Source organism: Tupaia chinensis, unplaced genomic scaffold (genome assembly GCF_000334495.1).
Source record: "Tupaia chinensis unplaced genomic scaffold, TupChi_1.0 Scaffold000117_2, whole genome shotgun sequence".
Lineage (NCBI taxonomy): Eukaryota > Metazoa > Chordata > Mammalia > Scandentia > Tupaiidae > Tupaia > Tupaia belangeri.
In genome coordinates, this window is record NW_006159583.1 from 9406622 (window position 1) to 9424180 (window position 17559).

General features: G+C 39.7%; 1 protein-coding gene across 1 annotated transcript in view; it reads left to right on the plus strand.

The window, feature by feature from the left end:
* Window positions 1-17559, plus strand: part of PDE7B (phosphodiesterase 7B) — a 244643-nt gene that overhangs the window by 207449 nt on the left and 19635 nt on the right. Inside the window, 2 exon segments of the mRNA XM_006144346.2 lie at window positions 9251-9342; window positions 16986-17130. Coding sequence (XP_006144408.1) covers window positions 9251-9342; window positions 16986-17130 — 237 coding nt within the window.

The window sequence follows — 17559 nt, forward strand, 5'->3', positions numbered from 1 at the left end:
AGTGTCTTCATACATGTGCTCTTCCTTCTGCCTATTTTAGTCAAATATACTATTGAACAAAACACTTTACTTATATATAATATCCAATATAGTATATATCTATACTCTTGGACTGCTCTTTAAGTTGCTTATCCTTTTGATCTCATCATGGGCATATCTTCCTCCTATAAACATTCTTCTCTAAAAACTCATCTTACATGCCCTTCTCATATTATTTTATAGTCCTGTATTAATTCCCTTATCACAGTATTTATTACTCTAAACAGTCATTGTCAGATTAGATGTTCACACTCCTGATTGGCTGTTTCTGAGCATCTAACACCTTCCCTGTTGTATCCCTAGTACCCACACCATTCTGGTGTTCTGTGGATATTAAACAGCTACTCTTGCTGATTAGTCTCACCAATAGTGCACTGAGAGTCCACCATGCAGAATGAATAGCAATGATTTAAACTTTTTTATAATTATTTTATTTGCATATTGAAAATAACAGCTACAATCAGGCCAGCCAGTGGCATGGTGATTAAAATAACTGGATCTCACATAGTCAACCCCACAGTTCAAGTACCAGACCCAACTGTTTGAAAACACATGGGCACATGTGCTTGTGTGCCCAAAATTCCCAAAGGAGGGAGAAGGATTACAACATGACCATTTCCTGATCCTGGTTGTTTGTCAGTGAGGAATAGGAGAGAATAAATTGCTGTAAGAATTTTAAAATAGTCTAAGCTTTTGCCTAAGTCTAAAGATTTCATAACAGAAGATCTCAAGTCTAGCTTCTATCAGATAGTATCGAAAAATTCAAATAGCACTTTTTTTCTTTCAATGGCTCTTTCAGCTCTAGCAGCTACTGGAAGTTGGGGTTTGGGGAATTACTCAGTATCCATTCAACACATGTCAACTTACGGGAGTGACACGGCACCACATACTGTGGCACAGAGACCAGTAAGATCTGCTCCCTGGTCTCTGCAGCAGTCGCAGACGGCAGCAGTTTTCAAACAGGAAATGTGTGCCCATCAGGACGTGTGAAGACTTTCCAAGGGGTACAAAGGCATGACTAATGTTAACAGAATTCATTTTCAGGTCCTTAAATTGACCTGCCTAGACTATGCTTCCAGGGCAGTCAAGCCGGTCCTGCCTTTTCACTCACTTTCACCATCATTCAGTTTCCACTTTACAAAAGGGAACCAGCAGTTAGTGTAATGGCTATGTCGCTGGACTCCCACGTAGTCGACCGCGGTTCGTGTCCCGGACCCGGTGGCTTAAAACTCACGCCGGGCGCGTGTGCGTGCGTGCCCAGGATCCCGAGAGGAGAATGGAGGAGAAGGGATTGCGGCGTGACCATCCCCCCTGGGGGGTGATTTCTCGCTTTCTGTCTCTATGTCTCTCCCTGTCTGTCTGGCGAGCGCACGCACCCTACAGTGAAAATCTCTCAAAAAAAAAAAAAAGAAAGGCAAACCTCTTATCCATTCTGAGTAATTGCTATATCCAGGGCAATCTGGTATAAAATCATGAAAGGAACATTTAAAATTATTAAAGGAAGTAGCCTATAAGTGAGGCAGCTTAACTCCCTCATCCATATCATAAATAGATGGATTGTCAATAACTTACTCTTTTTTAAGTAAATTTTTATTCTTAAGTAAATTTTTATTTTAAAATTTGCAGCTTATGTGTGTTTTGATCAATTAGTTGATAATAATCGTGCAATAAACTCAAGATGGAAAAATTTAATACTTAGAGCCTGATGTTAGGAAAATTTCCAATTAATTTATGTACTAACTTTTGTTGTAGAGAGATATCATAGGACAAAAAATAAGAGAGTCTTACACATAAAATATACTAAATTAAAATAAAATTCTGTAGGAAGATGGAATGAAAATATAAGTACTAGAGATAAGAGAATTGCTTTAAAATTTGACTTAATAAATTAGTCATCTGTTTGGGAAAAATAGGTGATTATTTAAATGCAGTTGGTATTTAGATTAGATACATTTAATATACAAAAGAGTGAAGTAATAATTTCATATTAAAACACCAATATTCACAAATATGCAAGACATTATATCTTTTGTAACCAGTTAAATTTAGTATTTAAAAAATTTTAGATATCAGTTCTGAAAAATGAAAGGAAAACATAGTTTTTCAAAACTGGTTCAAGAGTAAGTGAACAAATCAGTAGTTATGAGAGCAGCAAACAGTCATTACAAGTGATTAGAGACTAGGATAGAAAGCTTCCAGTGGGGAAGCAACTAGAAGATGGAGCTGTCCGTTCCGTTTAGAGAACGAGGAAAGGTTTTTCCATGTAGATGGCAATGGGTTTGTCTCAGAAATAAGCAGATAATGGGCTGGTCCCATAGCCTACTGGTTAGGAAACCAGAGTTCATATGGCAGACTGCAGATTGAATCCCACCCCAGTGACATGGAACATGTCAGGCATGTGTGTGAACATGCCCCAAATCCTGACAAGATGAAGAAATGGAAGAAAAGGGAGAAGGAAGTTTCTCTCTCTCTCTCTCTCTTTTTCTTCTTCTTCTTCTTCTTCTTCTTCTTCTTCTTTCTCTTCTTCTTCTTCTTTTATTCTTCTTCTTCTTTTCTTCTTCTTTGTCTCTCTCTGATGAATACACACACTCTCTGGCAATTAAAAAAAAGAAAGAAAAAAGAAACAGTTAAGTGTGTGTGTGCCTATGCGTGTGTGTGCTGCACATGTGTGTGTGTCTGGTTTTATTATGGTAATTTCTCCTCACTCTCTTTAGAGGTACATAATTCTTTATTATTTCTTGTGCAAAAATCAAGCATTGCTATCTATCAAGGTATTGAGGCCTTCTCATTACCTCTTTCAGGATGATATGGAAGACAATAAACTAACTTTTTTTTTGGAGAGGTTTTTGCTATAGGGCGCGTGCACGCGCCAGAAAGACAGAGACAGAGACAGAAAGCGAGAAATCACCCCCCCAGGGGGGATGGCCATGCCACAATCCCTTCTCCTCCATTCTCCTCTCGGGATCTTGGGCACGCATGCACATGCGCCCAGCGTGAGTTTAAGCCACCAGGTCCGGGACTCGAACCGCGGTCGACTACATAAGAGTGCAGTGACATAGCCATTACACTAACTGCTGGTCCCTTCGACAAAAACTAACTTTAATGCAACTTGGTGTTTTCATGACTTAAACAAGACAAAAGTTTATTTCTCTGCTTCATAAAAGAAGTTTGCAGTAGCAGTCCAAGTAAGGTAAAATCCCCAAATCATCAAGGACCCAAGATAGTCCCACCGTCTGCCTTCACTACAGTGCAGTACTTGTCCTCAATGCCTAAGGTAGTTTCTGGAGTTCAAGCCGTTTTTGCTCCATTTCAGACACTGAAGAGGCAGATTAGACAAAGCTAAAGAGTTCTCCCAGTTGAGTCAATTTTGCTTAAACAATGTTCCTGAAAATTCTACACATCTCTGTTACTTCCAATCAGCCAAAATTTTAGCCAGATGATTCCATCTCGTAAAGGAGGCTGGGAAATGTCTTCATCTGGTCAGCCATGAACCCATCTAAAAACTGAGATTCTGTGAAAGGATATGAATTTAAGGAATGAATAAAGAGAAGTCTCTGACACACATCATGCTTAATCTTAAATCTAAAACCACGGAAATGATTAATTGGTATAAGCCTTCCTCTGTCCCATGAATTCCCACACCACTTGTGTGACAACTCTGTTTTCACTTTGTTATTATCATCTTGGTTATTGATTATTGCCACTCTGCTGTCCTATGTATAAGGGTATCTCAAACTCAACATGTCCAATGCTGAACTCTACTCCTGCTCTGCCTGCAGCCTTCCCATCACAGTTAATGGGCACTCCATCCTTCTAGTTGCTCAAACCACAAGCACTGGACTCATCTTTGCAGACCCAGAAATCAACCACCTCTCCCCACCTCCACTGCTCCCTCCTTCATCCATGCCTCCATCATCTCTTGCTAGATGACAGTTACTGACTTCAAGCAGGTTTCTACCTGCGTCTATCCTTACCCTTACCAAAGTCTATTTTCAACATAGCAGCCAAAGTGATCCTATTTAAATGTGAGTCATATGATTAAATCCCTCCAGTAGCTCCTTATTTCTCAAGGAAACCAAAATCCTTGTAGTTGCAAGCTCTCTGGAACTTTGCCTCTCTAACCTCCTGTCCTAATATGTTCCCTCTCTCACTCCACATTGACTTCATGACTGTTTTCTCTCCCCCCTCTTTTTTTTATTGCCAGAGGCACATGTGCTTGCCAGACAAAGACAGAGGGAGAGAAGGAAGGAGAGGGAGAAAGCACCTCCAATGGGGCATGGTCATTCCACAATCCCTTCTCCATTTCTCCATCCTGTTGGGGTTGTGGGCACATGTACACATGCATTCAGCATATGTTTCAATCTGCCATGGTTGGGACTTGAACTGTGGTTGGCCATGTGGGTTTCAGTTCCCTTAACCACTAGGCTATAGAGCCGTCCCTTTCTGTATCTCCCTTGAGGCCTCTCTTCTAGATACTTCTCCTAGAACACACTTTCCCCAAATAGCAGCATGGCTAACTCCTTCCTACATTCAAATCTTCATTCAAATCTCACCTCTCGCCCTGAGCATCTTACCACCCTCCCCCAAAAAAGACCCTCAACTCTCACTACTGTACTCTGCTTTTCCTTTTTCCTATACATTAGTATCTTCTAATATGTCATACTATTTTTTCCAGAACAAAAGAATTTATTATGTTTATTGTCCATTATCTGTCTCTCATTTCTACCACTGCTAGTTTTTTGTTGGCTTTGTTCACTCACATCTTCTATAGGGCATGTGCACTCACCGAAGAGACAGAGAGAGATAGAAAGAGAAAAATCATCCCCCCAGGAAAAATGACCACACTGCAATTTTTTCTCCTCCATTCTCCTCTCTGGATTTTAGCCACAGATTCGCATGCACCTGGCATGAGTTTCAAGCACACACTCAATGTGCCTGGTGTGAATTTCAAGCCACTGGGTTCAGGACTTGAACTGCTATCAACCTGTGGAAGTCCAACACCTCAACCACTATGCCACCTGCTGGCCTTTGGTGATATTGTCTAAGCATGTATTTAAGTGCCTGAAACATAGGAAGTGCTCAGTATATTAGGGGACTTCGGAAGGTTCATGGAAAAAATGGAATTGAAGTACAAGTTGTTTTGGTGCTAAGAAACTTTGAAATCCAGGCAGTTTCATAATGTACATTTTTCTGTGAAAGTTTTGAATTCTGTTGAATTCAATCAAGTGATTTGTTCAGTTGTTTAGCAAACTTACAGAAACTGCAAGGCATAGAGTTAAGTGGATACAAAAGAAACAAGGTAGGCTTCCTTCTTACATGTACCTTATAATCTAGTAAAGAAAAGGAAGTAGGGGCCAGCAGATGGCATAATGGCTACATCACTGGACTCCCATGTAGTCGACTATGGTTCGAGTTCCCGACCCAGCAGCTGAAACCCATGCCAGGCACGTGTGCATGCATGCCCAAGATCCCAAGAAGAGAATAGAGGAGAGGGATTGTGGCGTGGCCATCCTCCCTGGGTGGTTTCTTGCTTTCTGTCTCTCTGACAAGCGCACAAGCCCTATAGCAAAAACCTCTTAAAAAAAAAAAAAGAAGAAGAAATAAAAGAAAAGGAAATGTATAAATAATTCTAACACACGTCAATGGGACTGAGTTCAACAGGACTCAGGACCTGAGAAATGCCAAAAATAAATAAATAAATAAAAGGAAAAAACCATAGTCTCAGAGGATAGCAGCCTCACTCTGACTGGATTCCAGACAGCATTGTGAAGGGGGGATTGGAAGTGGACTTTGAAAGACAGGTGGTAGTTGATTAATAAACATAACTAAAGAGGTATTTAGTGTAACTAGATTTGGAGGTAAATGTAAAAATTCTTATGTGTATTAAGAAGTCAACATTTAATTAAAACAATTGATCATAGATAAAAAGAAAGAAAGAAAGAAAGAAAGAAAGAAAGAAAGAAAGAAAGAAAGAAAGAAAGAAAGAAAGAAAGAAAGAAAGAGGAAGGAAGGAAGGAAGAAAGGAAGGAAACTGCTGAGGCCAGCAGCTGGTATAATAGCTACGTCACTGGACTCCCATGTAGTTAACCACGGTTTGAGTCCCAAACCCAGTGGCTTAAAAATCATGCTGGAACATGGCATATGTTCCTGAAATCCCAAGAGGAGAATGGAGGAGAAGGGATTGCAGTGTGGCCATCCCCCCAGGGGGTGATTTCTTGCTTTCTGTCTCTCTGTCTCTCTCTCTGTCTCTCTGGCAAGCACATGGACCCTATGGCAAAAATATCTCTTTAAAAAAATGCAACCATAGGTGATTTTTGAAAAGTCGAGTCTAACTACTTCTTCAACTTACAAATTTCTGACATTTGAATGCTTGGATGTAACCACACAGAGGAATTCTTGAAAAGTAGCATGGAGTGTATGCAGAGTCTGGCAGATCCGGGGTTGAGGCCTTCCTCAGCTCTCACCAGCCATGTGGCCACACAGAGAAAATTGAACTTTCATTATCTATAGATTAATGATAAAATAGTAGAAGGGTGTGTGAGGTTTAAATGAGATTATGTAAAGTGCCTGGCATGGAGTTGATGCCTGACAAATGTTAACACACACCCCCACCTCTGCCCTTCTTTCTCACTCCCTGGAATCCACTAGAGTGCCCCTGCTTCCACCACAGTTCTGACCAAAAACGCTTGGATGCATGATAACTCTTCCATGAAGGGTGTATTTGCAATTATATATTCTGTCTGCTGTTCTGGGCTGATTTCCAAGCTCATTCAGTTTCCTCCCACTTTCCTGGTACTCATCTCCAAATAGTTTCACTAGCAAATTGCCCAGGTATCCTCTTACTTTTCTTTAAGAAGATTATTAATGAAGATACTAAGTCAGATTGGCATAAATAATAAAGCTTAAGGCCATCTTCCAGACCTTTTTCCACCCCATGGGAATATGGTGTCATGGATCTCTAGGTCTTAGTAATAATTTCCTAGCCCCTTGAAAAACTCACACGAGGACACATGTCCACATCTAGTCGAATCAGTCTTACAAGTGAACTCATAAGTGACTGAATTAAATGGAGGACTGAACATCTGTTTCATCACTGTAGCCTATCACTCTCTACTCTCATAAATCCTTACAACGAAAACAAATTAGTCTAACACGTTATTTGTAATAAACACTCTTTTGTTGTGCGTGGCTTGTGCCCAAAAGAGGTAATTGATCATTTAATGAAAATAACAAAATTTCATCACTGGTTCAAACATGGTCAAGTGTTGAATAATGTCTCCTTGGCAATGAGAGAAATGAGTAGCAATATAACAGCCTGTACAGAGGGTAACATAAGACGTAGCATAAGCTCCTGAAACTCATTTTAACAAAGTGCTGGAGAGAAACCACTATTATTTTGGAGCAAAGAATAGCTGTAGTTTTCTTGAGCTTGTATTTTCCTCAATGGTGAAACTTAAAGGGATTCTCTTTCATCATTTGATGAAAAAGTTGAACATTATCTGGGTGGCTCAAATACAACAGAAGGCATAATAGTGATATGATTTTCAGTCTCACTTCTGGTTCCTTTTGTCATTGTTTAGGTTTTTGCCATGGAGCACATGAGCTCACCAGAGAGAGAGTCAGACAGATACAGAGAGAGGGAAAGTGAGAAATTACCCCCTAGAGGGGATGGCCACCCCACAATCTCTTCTCTTGCATTCTTTTCTCAGGGTTTTGGGCATGCACAAACACATGCCCAGCATGAGTTTCAAGCCACCAGTCCAGGACTCAAATTGCAGTCAGCCATGTGGGAATCCAGCACCTTAACCACTACACCTCCTGCTGGCCCCACTCAGACTCCTTATAATCTTTATATTTTTCTCTTGCTTCTTTCCCCTTACTTTTTTTAAATTGTAGTACATATAATGTAGAACTTACCATCTAAGCCATTCTGTAATGTACAACTCGCATTCTGTGCATTCATACTGTTATGCGGCCACTACCACCACCCTAGAACTCTTTTCATCTTGCAGAACTGAAGCTCTGTACTCATTAAACAATAACTCCCCATCCTCTTGTCCTCCTTTGCCCTGGAAACCACCATTCGAAACTTCCTATCTCTATGGTTATAATTATTCTAGGTACTTCATGTAAGTAGAATCATACAGTTTCCCTCGTTTTTAATGACTGTTATACTTTACATTTTGTAAGTTTATAACTTCTCTTGAAATAAGATAGAGAATTAATAAATTTCAAAAAGAATAAAAAAAAAGATTGGGGTCAAGAGGCATTCTATTCTGTATATATGAAGTTAGTGGTAAGGCCATAGTGTTTGCTAATTAGAGCAACGCACTGGATTGTAAGAAATATTAATCATTTAAATGGTTAGTTAAATGTTCAAATAACGAGTATATTTTAAATAACCATAAGGTCAAAGGCTACATTGAGCATAGTAGGAGTTCCCACAACAGAAGCAATATCAAGATAAGAGAATAGAGAAGTAATCTTAGATTCCGCCTCACAGACCTCATGACCTAAATGCCAGTAGATTGACCACAAAGTTATTCTCAGAGCTGTCTCCATAACAGCGGTTCTCCAACTTCACTTGAAGTAAGAATTAATCACGCAAACATACTGAATCAAAACTGTACTGACGGGGCCCCGGGTGCCGTGGTGGGTTGGACACAGGTGGTTCTTATCAGTACGGTAAAACAACAGTCCGTGCCGTGGATTAGACCGAGGTTGTGAGCCACCTCTGCTCAGATTGGAAGTATCATCTTGAACTGTAGTATGTCCCCCGCACCGTGCTATCCACACTACCTATTTTTCGTTGTTCCACGTTCCTTTCTCTACATTTGGAGTTGCTTGTTCCAGCTATTGAAACCAGGAAAAGAGGCAGAAGTGAATAATACCAGAAATACTGGGTCATCAGGGAAGTCATGACATATTTTTCCATGCAAAAACGTGTCATGACTTTTCTGATGACTCAATAGCCCCTCATTGTACACTTTAGCAAGGGTCCACAAGGACCCTGACACTGTCCACCACCATCATGGCCTTGAAGATAGGCCTCATGGTGGTTTTGTTTTCTGTTTCTTTCCTGGTCCGCCTCTGTGTCATCAGGTACGAACTGGCTGGAGGGAAAATGCTGGCCTCTGTGAGCTATGTTGAGCGTGAAAGATCGGTATCTGGCTGCCCTCTCGTTTACAGCTGTTATTTTCTTTCTTTCTAGAATATGTCTGTGCTGGAGAATCACCACTGGCGATCTACAATCGGCATGCTTCGAGAATCAAGGCTTCTTGCTCACTTGCCAAAGGAAATGACGTAAGTGCTGCCGAGATGAAACACTGACGTGCACACAGGAAAGATAAGCGACTTTCTCTGGGGCATGCTTGGGACCCCCGCGTGAGTGGCAGGGAGCCAGCCGGCCGTGCTTCCTGCCTGCACTTGGTCATCTATCGCAGGACATTTGGTGTCAGTTACAGCAACCCAGAAACTCTGTGCACGTGGAAAGGGCCTTGGACAGTCTATGACCCACAGTCAGGAAAAGGAATAATAAACAACTCTCAGCTTTCACACTCTTCAACATCAACACTCTGCTTTGCCCAAGTCCCATCCTTTATGTTAGCAAAATCGTCCTCCCATGCAGATCCAAATAATAAATATTTGTCAAGAAGGAACATAAGAGTTTTCAAGCTAGATTTAAAACCAGTTCAATAAAGTGTATTTTCTAACTGCCAGTTTTAACAAAAAGAAAAGTGAGGCATTCTTTTCTAAAACATCTTTTGTTAAATAATCGAATTGGCCCCAGCTGTTTATTCACCACCAGTTTACCTATGTCTCTTGCACTTTCAACAAAAGGGGAAATACCAGTTTCCTGGCGCAGTGTTTGTTTTCCCGGGTGTGTAGACAGAATCCTACTAAATCTGAGGTCATGGCCTCATTTTCCTGGTGGCCCCAAGTGTGCTGCTATCCTGTCATCCAAGGCAATCACAAATTCCGATCTCGGTCATGAAAATGTGGGAAATAGGTGAGAAGAGTAAATAGTTCACTCTATCCCCCTTTTCATTAAAATTTGCTATAGGGTGCATACGCTCACCAGAGAGAGACAGAGAAAGTGAGAGAGTGTGCCATAAGGGGGGTAGTCATTCTGTCCTATTGTCCTCTCAGGATTTGGTGCATGCATGCACACATGCCCAGTGTGTTTTTCAAGCCTCTTGAAGCCAGGACTCAAATCATTCAGCCGGCCCTGTGAGATCCAGCTGCCTCAACTACCAAGCCACTGGCTGACCCTCGCTATACCCTCCTGATGACAGAGAGATACCTTGAGAACCCAGCGGGGTCTTTTCACAGAACAAGCAGTACTATTCCTGGCCTTCTGGCACTATCTCACGCTGTTTCGTAACACCCAGAGGAATGTGGAATTTACAGAAGGAACTTCAGTTCTGATAACTTTTTACCTCTTGCAATTAATAAAACCAGTCTTCATGCATGGAATGAAACTGCTACCTTTTCCTAGAATAGTAAATTGCTAATACTGAAGAAATTAAATGCTAAGTAAACTAAAAATTAGAGCAAGAAATAAAGTAAGAAGAAGAGAAAATGGAAGGCAAATGGGAGGAGCAGATAAAGAAAAAAGAAGGGAAAAAAGAATGAGGACAGGAAAAAAAAATTAATGAGAAAAGGGAGGGAAATACTCAGGGTAACCAGCTTTGTCACCATAGTTACCACATTAACTCTGTTTGTGTCTCAATATTATTCATTTCCTAAGATATTCTGACTCATCCATATAGATTCCAAATAAAAATACCATATTTTTATGTGCCTTTATGAGACAATGTTATAAATTGCTTTTGCTAGAAAAAAATAATTGTTAGGCCATAATATACATGAAAAAACTTTATAACGTTATCATCATAATCATCATTATTATTTCTTCTCCTCATGTAAAGGTTTTTAAATCTTTTTTTTTTTCATTTTAAAAGTAAAACATGTTAACTGTAGAAACTAAGTAAAATTCAGAAAAGCATTAGTTCGAAATATATGAAGTTACTTGAGCCAACCAGTGGTGTGGTGGTTAAGACAGCTGGATCCCACATGGCTAACAGTGCAGTTCAAGTCCCAGACCTTGAAAAACACACTAGGCATGCATGCACACCCAAAATTGCAGCAGAAAGAAGTGGAGCAGAAGGGATTGCAGTGCAGCCATCCCCCTTGGGAATGTTTTCTCATTTTCCCTCCCTGTGTCTCTGGCAAGTGCAGCACATGCCCTACAGAGAGAGAGAAAAAAAGTTGTTACTTTAGAGGGTCAAAAACAGAATATCAACAGTTTGGTGTGGTCCAACATGACATAAACAAAACTGGAATTACTGGTAATCCTACCATCCAGGAAAAGTTTATGTTAACTAGGATGGTATATTTCCTTTTAGCCTTTTTTCAATATAACCATATTTTAACAAAATGAGGAATTTCTTTTACACTTTAGGTCCTGATAGGTTTTTCCTTTTTTCTTTTTTCTTTTTTTTTGGGGGGGAGGGGGAGTTTTGGTTTTTTGGAGGTTTTTTGTTTTTCTGTTTTTGTTTTTGCTATATTGCCATCGAGCATGTGCACTTGCCAGAAAGACAGAGAGAAAGAAAGCAAGAAGTCACCCCCCCGCCACCCCAGGGTGGATGGCCACGCAGCAATCCCTTCTCCTCCATTCTCCTCTCAGGATCTTGGGCATGCACACACACACTCAGTGTGGGGTTAAGCCACTGGGTCCAGGACTTGAACTGTGGGTGACTACATGGGAGTCCCAGCGACATAGCCATTATGCCATCTGCCTATCCCTATGTCCTGATAGTTTTAATTTCTTACAAAAGTTGTTTTTCCTATCAGTAAGCCTATTCCTAAAATTAATATATTGTAGCCAATATTTTTATTGGCCACAATAAAATTGTTGTGCTAAAAGGTACACCTATATTCAATAAAACAGTAGAAATGCATTAGTGGACAAAGTGGGTGTGAACCAGTGGAAACAGATGAAACGAGGTTTGAGGAAACCTGTTTAGATTCTTCTTGGCCTTTTGTGCGGCATTTCTTCCTTCCAGGGGTGGGACAGGATCACTCTACAATGAGAGTCAGGACCTACAATCAAACAAAGAAGCTCAGAAGTTTTATTTATAGCCAACTCTTACACAGAAAGTCAGGGGAAAATCATATTTCCAGGTTTTACAGTTAGCTTTGAGAGAAAGGGATTCTGCTTCCGGTGACCCGCCTTAGAGAAGGATTCTACTCTGCACACCATTTAATTACAACTGAGATTTAAATTGTTCATTTATTTACTTTGCCATTGCTCTTTTTTTTTTAGAGAGAGTAAGTTTTTCTATTTAGACTTTCCCTGTTTTCCTATCAGTATGATCCATTTGTAAGAACTCTTCATATATTAAGTATGGTAGCCATTCGTTATATGTTGCAAATACTGCTTGAAATTTTTAGTGTATCTTTTAATTTGATTTATGAAACACTTTACTAACTAAAATATTGATAGTTCTTGACGTATATATTCATATCTTTAAAGAATTTATACAATATTGAAAAGTATAAAGAATAAAATCAAAATCAACCATAATCTTACTATATATTTTTCCAGTTTATTTTCTATGACCATAGAGATTGTGTTTTACATGCTTTGTATCCTGTTTGCTAAAATAATAATAAAGCATGGCATTTTTCCATGGAAAAATGGAACTGTATGAGGCCGGCAGATGGTGTGAGGTTAAGGCAACTGGATCCCACATGGCTGATTGCACAGTTTAAGTCCTGGACCTAGAGGCTGGGTAACACTGTGGACTCTTCCAGTTTTTCCATGGTAGCATTTGTGGGGCATTCCTTTTTGAACAGTACCCATTCCCTTAATGTCTACAATATCACCCTTCTTGTAGATTCGCTTATATGTTGCCAAAAGAACAACTCCATGTTTTCTAAAAGGCCTAGAGAACATATATCGGGTGCCTCTCCTCTTTCCCTTTGTAGTCATCATTTTGGTTAATTACTGGAAGATGGCGGTTCCAGCCAAAAAGCTGTACATACTTTTGTTGAAGGGGGAGATGTTTGCTATAAGGCACATGCACTCACCAGAGAGATAGAGAGATAGAAAGCGAGAAATCACCCACCAGGGGGATGGTCACACCACAGACCCTTTTTTTCCGTTCTCCTCCTTGTGTTTCGGTATGCACACACGTGCCCAGCGTGAATGTTAAGCTGTTGGATCCAGGATTCAAAATGCGGTCTACTATGCGGGAGTCCAGCAGTATAACCATTACGCCATCTGCTGGTCCCTAGAAATTTTTACTAACATACTAATAGAAATTTGTAGATGAACTATTGATCAAATTATTTATATGGACTAAATGCTTTTAACACTAATTCCTAAATTATCCTACAGAGAGACATTTTATTAATTTACTCTCACAAACAGAATGAGCAGGACCATTTTCCCCATACCTTACATAGCATTAGGCACTACAATCGTTCATTGACTCAGCAAATTATTTAGCAGTTACTGTTAATAACTCACCAGCAAAAATGGGGGAGATATCGCTAAGCTATTTTCATCTGCAATTTGTCATACAAAAAATATTTAATTTCATTTCATATTTTGGCATATCTTGTATTCCTTTTATAATTACCAATTTTTTAGAAATAATGTTCAGGAGTGATTAAGTATTTAAATATCTACCTTTGGCTTAAAAATCAAGATGTGAGTGGTGAAACTATAAAGTTTTCAGACTATATCATAGAGGGATTTTTTTCAGCAGAGTTAGAAAAGATTGCTTAAGTAGAAGAAAAAATTAATTATAAATAAAAAGTTATAAATTAAACTACATTGAAAATTAAGACTTGAGCAGGTCAGCAGGTTGTATGGTGGTTAAGGCACTGGATTCTCATATGGCTAACCATGGTTAGAGTCCCAGACCCAGCAGCTGGGAAATCACACCAGCTACATGAGCATGTGTGTCCAAAACCCCAAGAGAACTGAGGAGGAGGGATTGGGGCCTGGCTATCCCCCTTAGGGGATGGTTTCTTTTCCTTTCTCTGTCAAGCACATGTGCCCTATGGCAAATAAATAAATAAAAATAAATTAAGGCGGCCCTTCATCATAAAGAGAGTGGAAAGACAAGCAAGAGAGAAGATATCTGAAATATATAACTGACAAAGGACCAGTTTTTAAAATACATAAAGAACTCTTAGAATCAATAAGAAAAATAGAGCCAATCCACTAGAACAATAACAAAAATAGAAACTTTACAGAAGAGAAGATACTAATGACCAATGAACACAGGAAAACATATCCAACCTCATTAGTAATCAAGGACATTTATATTAAAACCACAATGAGCTTAATGGCATAGCCACCCATTAGACTGGCAAAAAATGGAAAGGATAAAAATGTAGAACAATGAGAATCTCATTGCTTACTACTAGGAGGGTAGCTTTACACAACCGTTTTAGAAATAACTGGTAATATCCAGTAGAGATGAATACCCTGAACCAGCCAAGTGGTGTGGTGGTTAAAGCAGCTAGATCCCACATGGTCAACTGTGCAGTTCAATTCCAAGACCTGGTGGCTTGAAAAACATGCCAGGCATGTGTGCATTTTTGCCCAAAATGCCAAGAATAGAGTGAAAGAAAAGGGATTATGGAGTGCTTTATCACTTTCTCTCTCTCCCTCCCTCTCTCTTTCCAGTAAGTGTGCATGCACTATAGCAAACTTTAAATAAATAAAAATGGTCTTCTTTAAGATAAATAGGGGCCACGATCAGCAGAGAGCATAATGGTTATGTTGCTGGACTCCCACATAGTCAACCATGGTTCAAGTCCTGGACCCAGTGGCTTAAAACTCACACTGGGTATGTGTTTATGTGTGCCCAAAATCCCAAGAGGAAAATAGAGGAGAAGGGACTGCAGTGTGGCCCTCCCCCTTAGGGAGTGATTTCTCACGGTCTCTCTGTATCTCTAGTAATTGCCCATGCCCCATAGCAAAAATTTCTGTAAAAAAAAAATTTTTTTTAATATATATAGAGGCCAGCAGGTAGCATGGTAGTTAAGGCACTGGAGTTTTACAAGATCGGCTGGGCCTGGTAGCTTGAAAATCACTCCAGGCATGTGTGCATGCCTAAAATCCCGAGAGAAGAATGAAAAAGGAGGTGTGTGGCATGGCCATCTGCCAGGGGATGATTTCTCTCTTTCCATCTCCCTGTCTCTCTCTGTCTGTCTCTGGCAAGTACATACACCCTGTGACAAATAAATAAGTAAATAAAAATAACGGGACCAGCAGTTAGTGTAATGCTCCCATGTAGTCAACCGCAGTTTGAGTACCAGACCCGGTGGCTTAAACTCGCGCCAGGTGTGTGTGCGTGCATGCCCAAGATCCCGAGAGGAGAATGGAGGAGAAGGGATTGCGGCGTGGCCATCTTCCCTGGGGGGTGATTTCTTATTTTCTGTCTCTCTGTCTCTCTCAGTCTTTCTGGCGAGCTCACGCACCCTATAGCAAAAACTTTCAAAAAAAAATAATAAATTAATTAAACAGACTTGATAACATTGTAATATATTCCTACAATGGACTATTATATACAGTATTATTATAATAATAAAAATGGAGAAACTGCAGGTTATACAATAACATGGAAGAATTTCGAAAACATAAGGTAAAGCTAAAGAAGCAAGTCACGAACAAATATGTACCATACCACAAAGCTCAAAGGCAGTTAAGATTCACCATATTGTGTAGACATTCACATGCAAGTATAAGTAGGGAAAAAAGTATTAAACAAAGAACAAGAGAGTGGTTACTCTAAGTTGAAGAGGAAGGGGTGTGATGAGAAAGGTAACAGGGACCTTTGGAGACACTGCCAAGCAACATTCTTGACCAGGCTGGAGATGAGAAGATGTTCAATCTATATGTATTTGTTAAACTATGTATGTATGCTCCATGCACTCTACTCACACATATTTAATTTTTAAAGATGAATTTTTAAAATAGTTACAGATGTTTCCTTCTATTGATTACTTTCTGAATGTTAAGTAAAGATCTAACTTGCTTTATTTTTCCAAAATAGCCTATTTCCCTTATACCATTAACTGATCATTTGTCTCTTGTCCACTGGTTTGCAATGATGTCTTAATCATTCTTTTTTTTTTTTCTTTAAGGTTCCATTATCTCTTTCTGGCCTACATATTTTGCCCCATTGATAGATCTTCCCATCCCATAATATCAGTCACTAATACTCTCTTCATTATTATTACCATTATTATACCTTTTTCTTTCCCCTTGCAAAGCTTAATGTTTAAACTGGTTCACACTCTCTAAAGTATACCCAAACTCCCATGATTCTTCAAGTCTTTTTGTTTCTTCCTTTTAAAACATGCATTTCTGTGGGACCAGCAGTTGGCACAATGGCTTTGTCGCTGGACTCCCATGTAGTCGACCCCAGTTCGAGTCCTGGACCCAGTAGCTTAAATTCACTCTGGGCATGTGTGCGTGTGTGCCCAAGATCCCAAGAGGAAAATGGAGGAGAAGGGATTGCAGTGTGGCCATCCCCCCTGGGGAGTGATTTCTTGCATTCTGTCTCTCTGTCTCTCTTTGTCTTTCTGGTGAGCACACACACCCTATAGCAAAAACCTCTCAAGAAAAAAAAAATTTTTTTAAACCATGCATTTCTGTTTGGCTTTCACTTTTTTACCCATAGAACCACAGGAGTGTATAAACTACCGTAATTTTGTTCACTTAAGGTTTTAACCACCCTATACAGTTATTGGCAGGCTTCCTGTTCAAGGACAGAACTGATGGTGGGTGAGAGACTCCCCCATGAGGGACGGAGATCCCCATGTAACCAACAGAATCAAAGGCAGAAATGAGATTACAAGCCACCTCAGAGGGATTTGCTTTGTGTGTGTGTTTTTGTCTTTCATTCTTGTGGATGCAGACAGGATATTGAACAGCAGCTGGGCTCCTTGATCTTGGCAACAGACATCAACAGGCAGAATGAATTTTTGACCAGATTGAAAGCTCACCTCCACAATAAAGATTTAAGACTGGAGGATGCACACGACAGGCACTTTATGCTTCAGGTAAACAACAACAAAAAGCCATGAACTTTGCTGAGTGAAAATGCAGCGACATGATCAATAATGTTAGCATATTTGAGGAGTTCTCTCCCATGGTATAAATTAGAACAGTTACTTACTCCATTAAAAACGTTGAGATACATGGAATGTTTAAGTGGCTTCCAAGTGAGCAAAATCTAGGTTTGGTGTCAGTAAATGTTAATATCGCATTTCTTCTCTTTCTGTAACTATTCACCACAAAACAGCCCACTGGATGGTGGCATGCAGTTAAGTGTCTACACGTTTTGTGGCCTGGTGTAAAATTAACCTGTGCAATTTTACAAGACTATTTCTGTAATACGAAAGTATATTGTGTTAACAGTAGTAAAAACAAAAATGTAAAATGTATAGTCTTTCTTTCCATAAAATCTATTTAATCACATCATCTTTTGA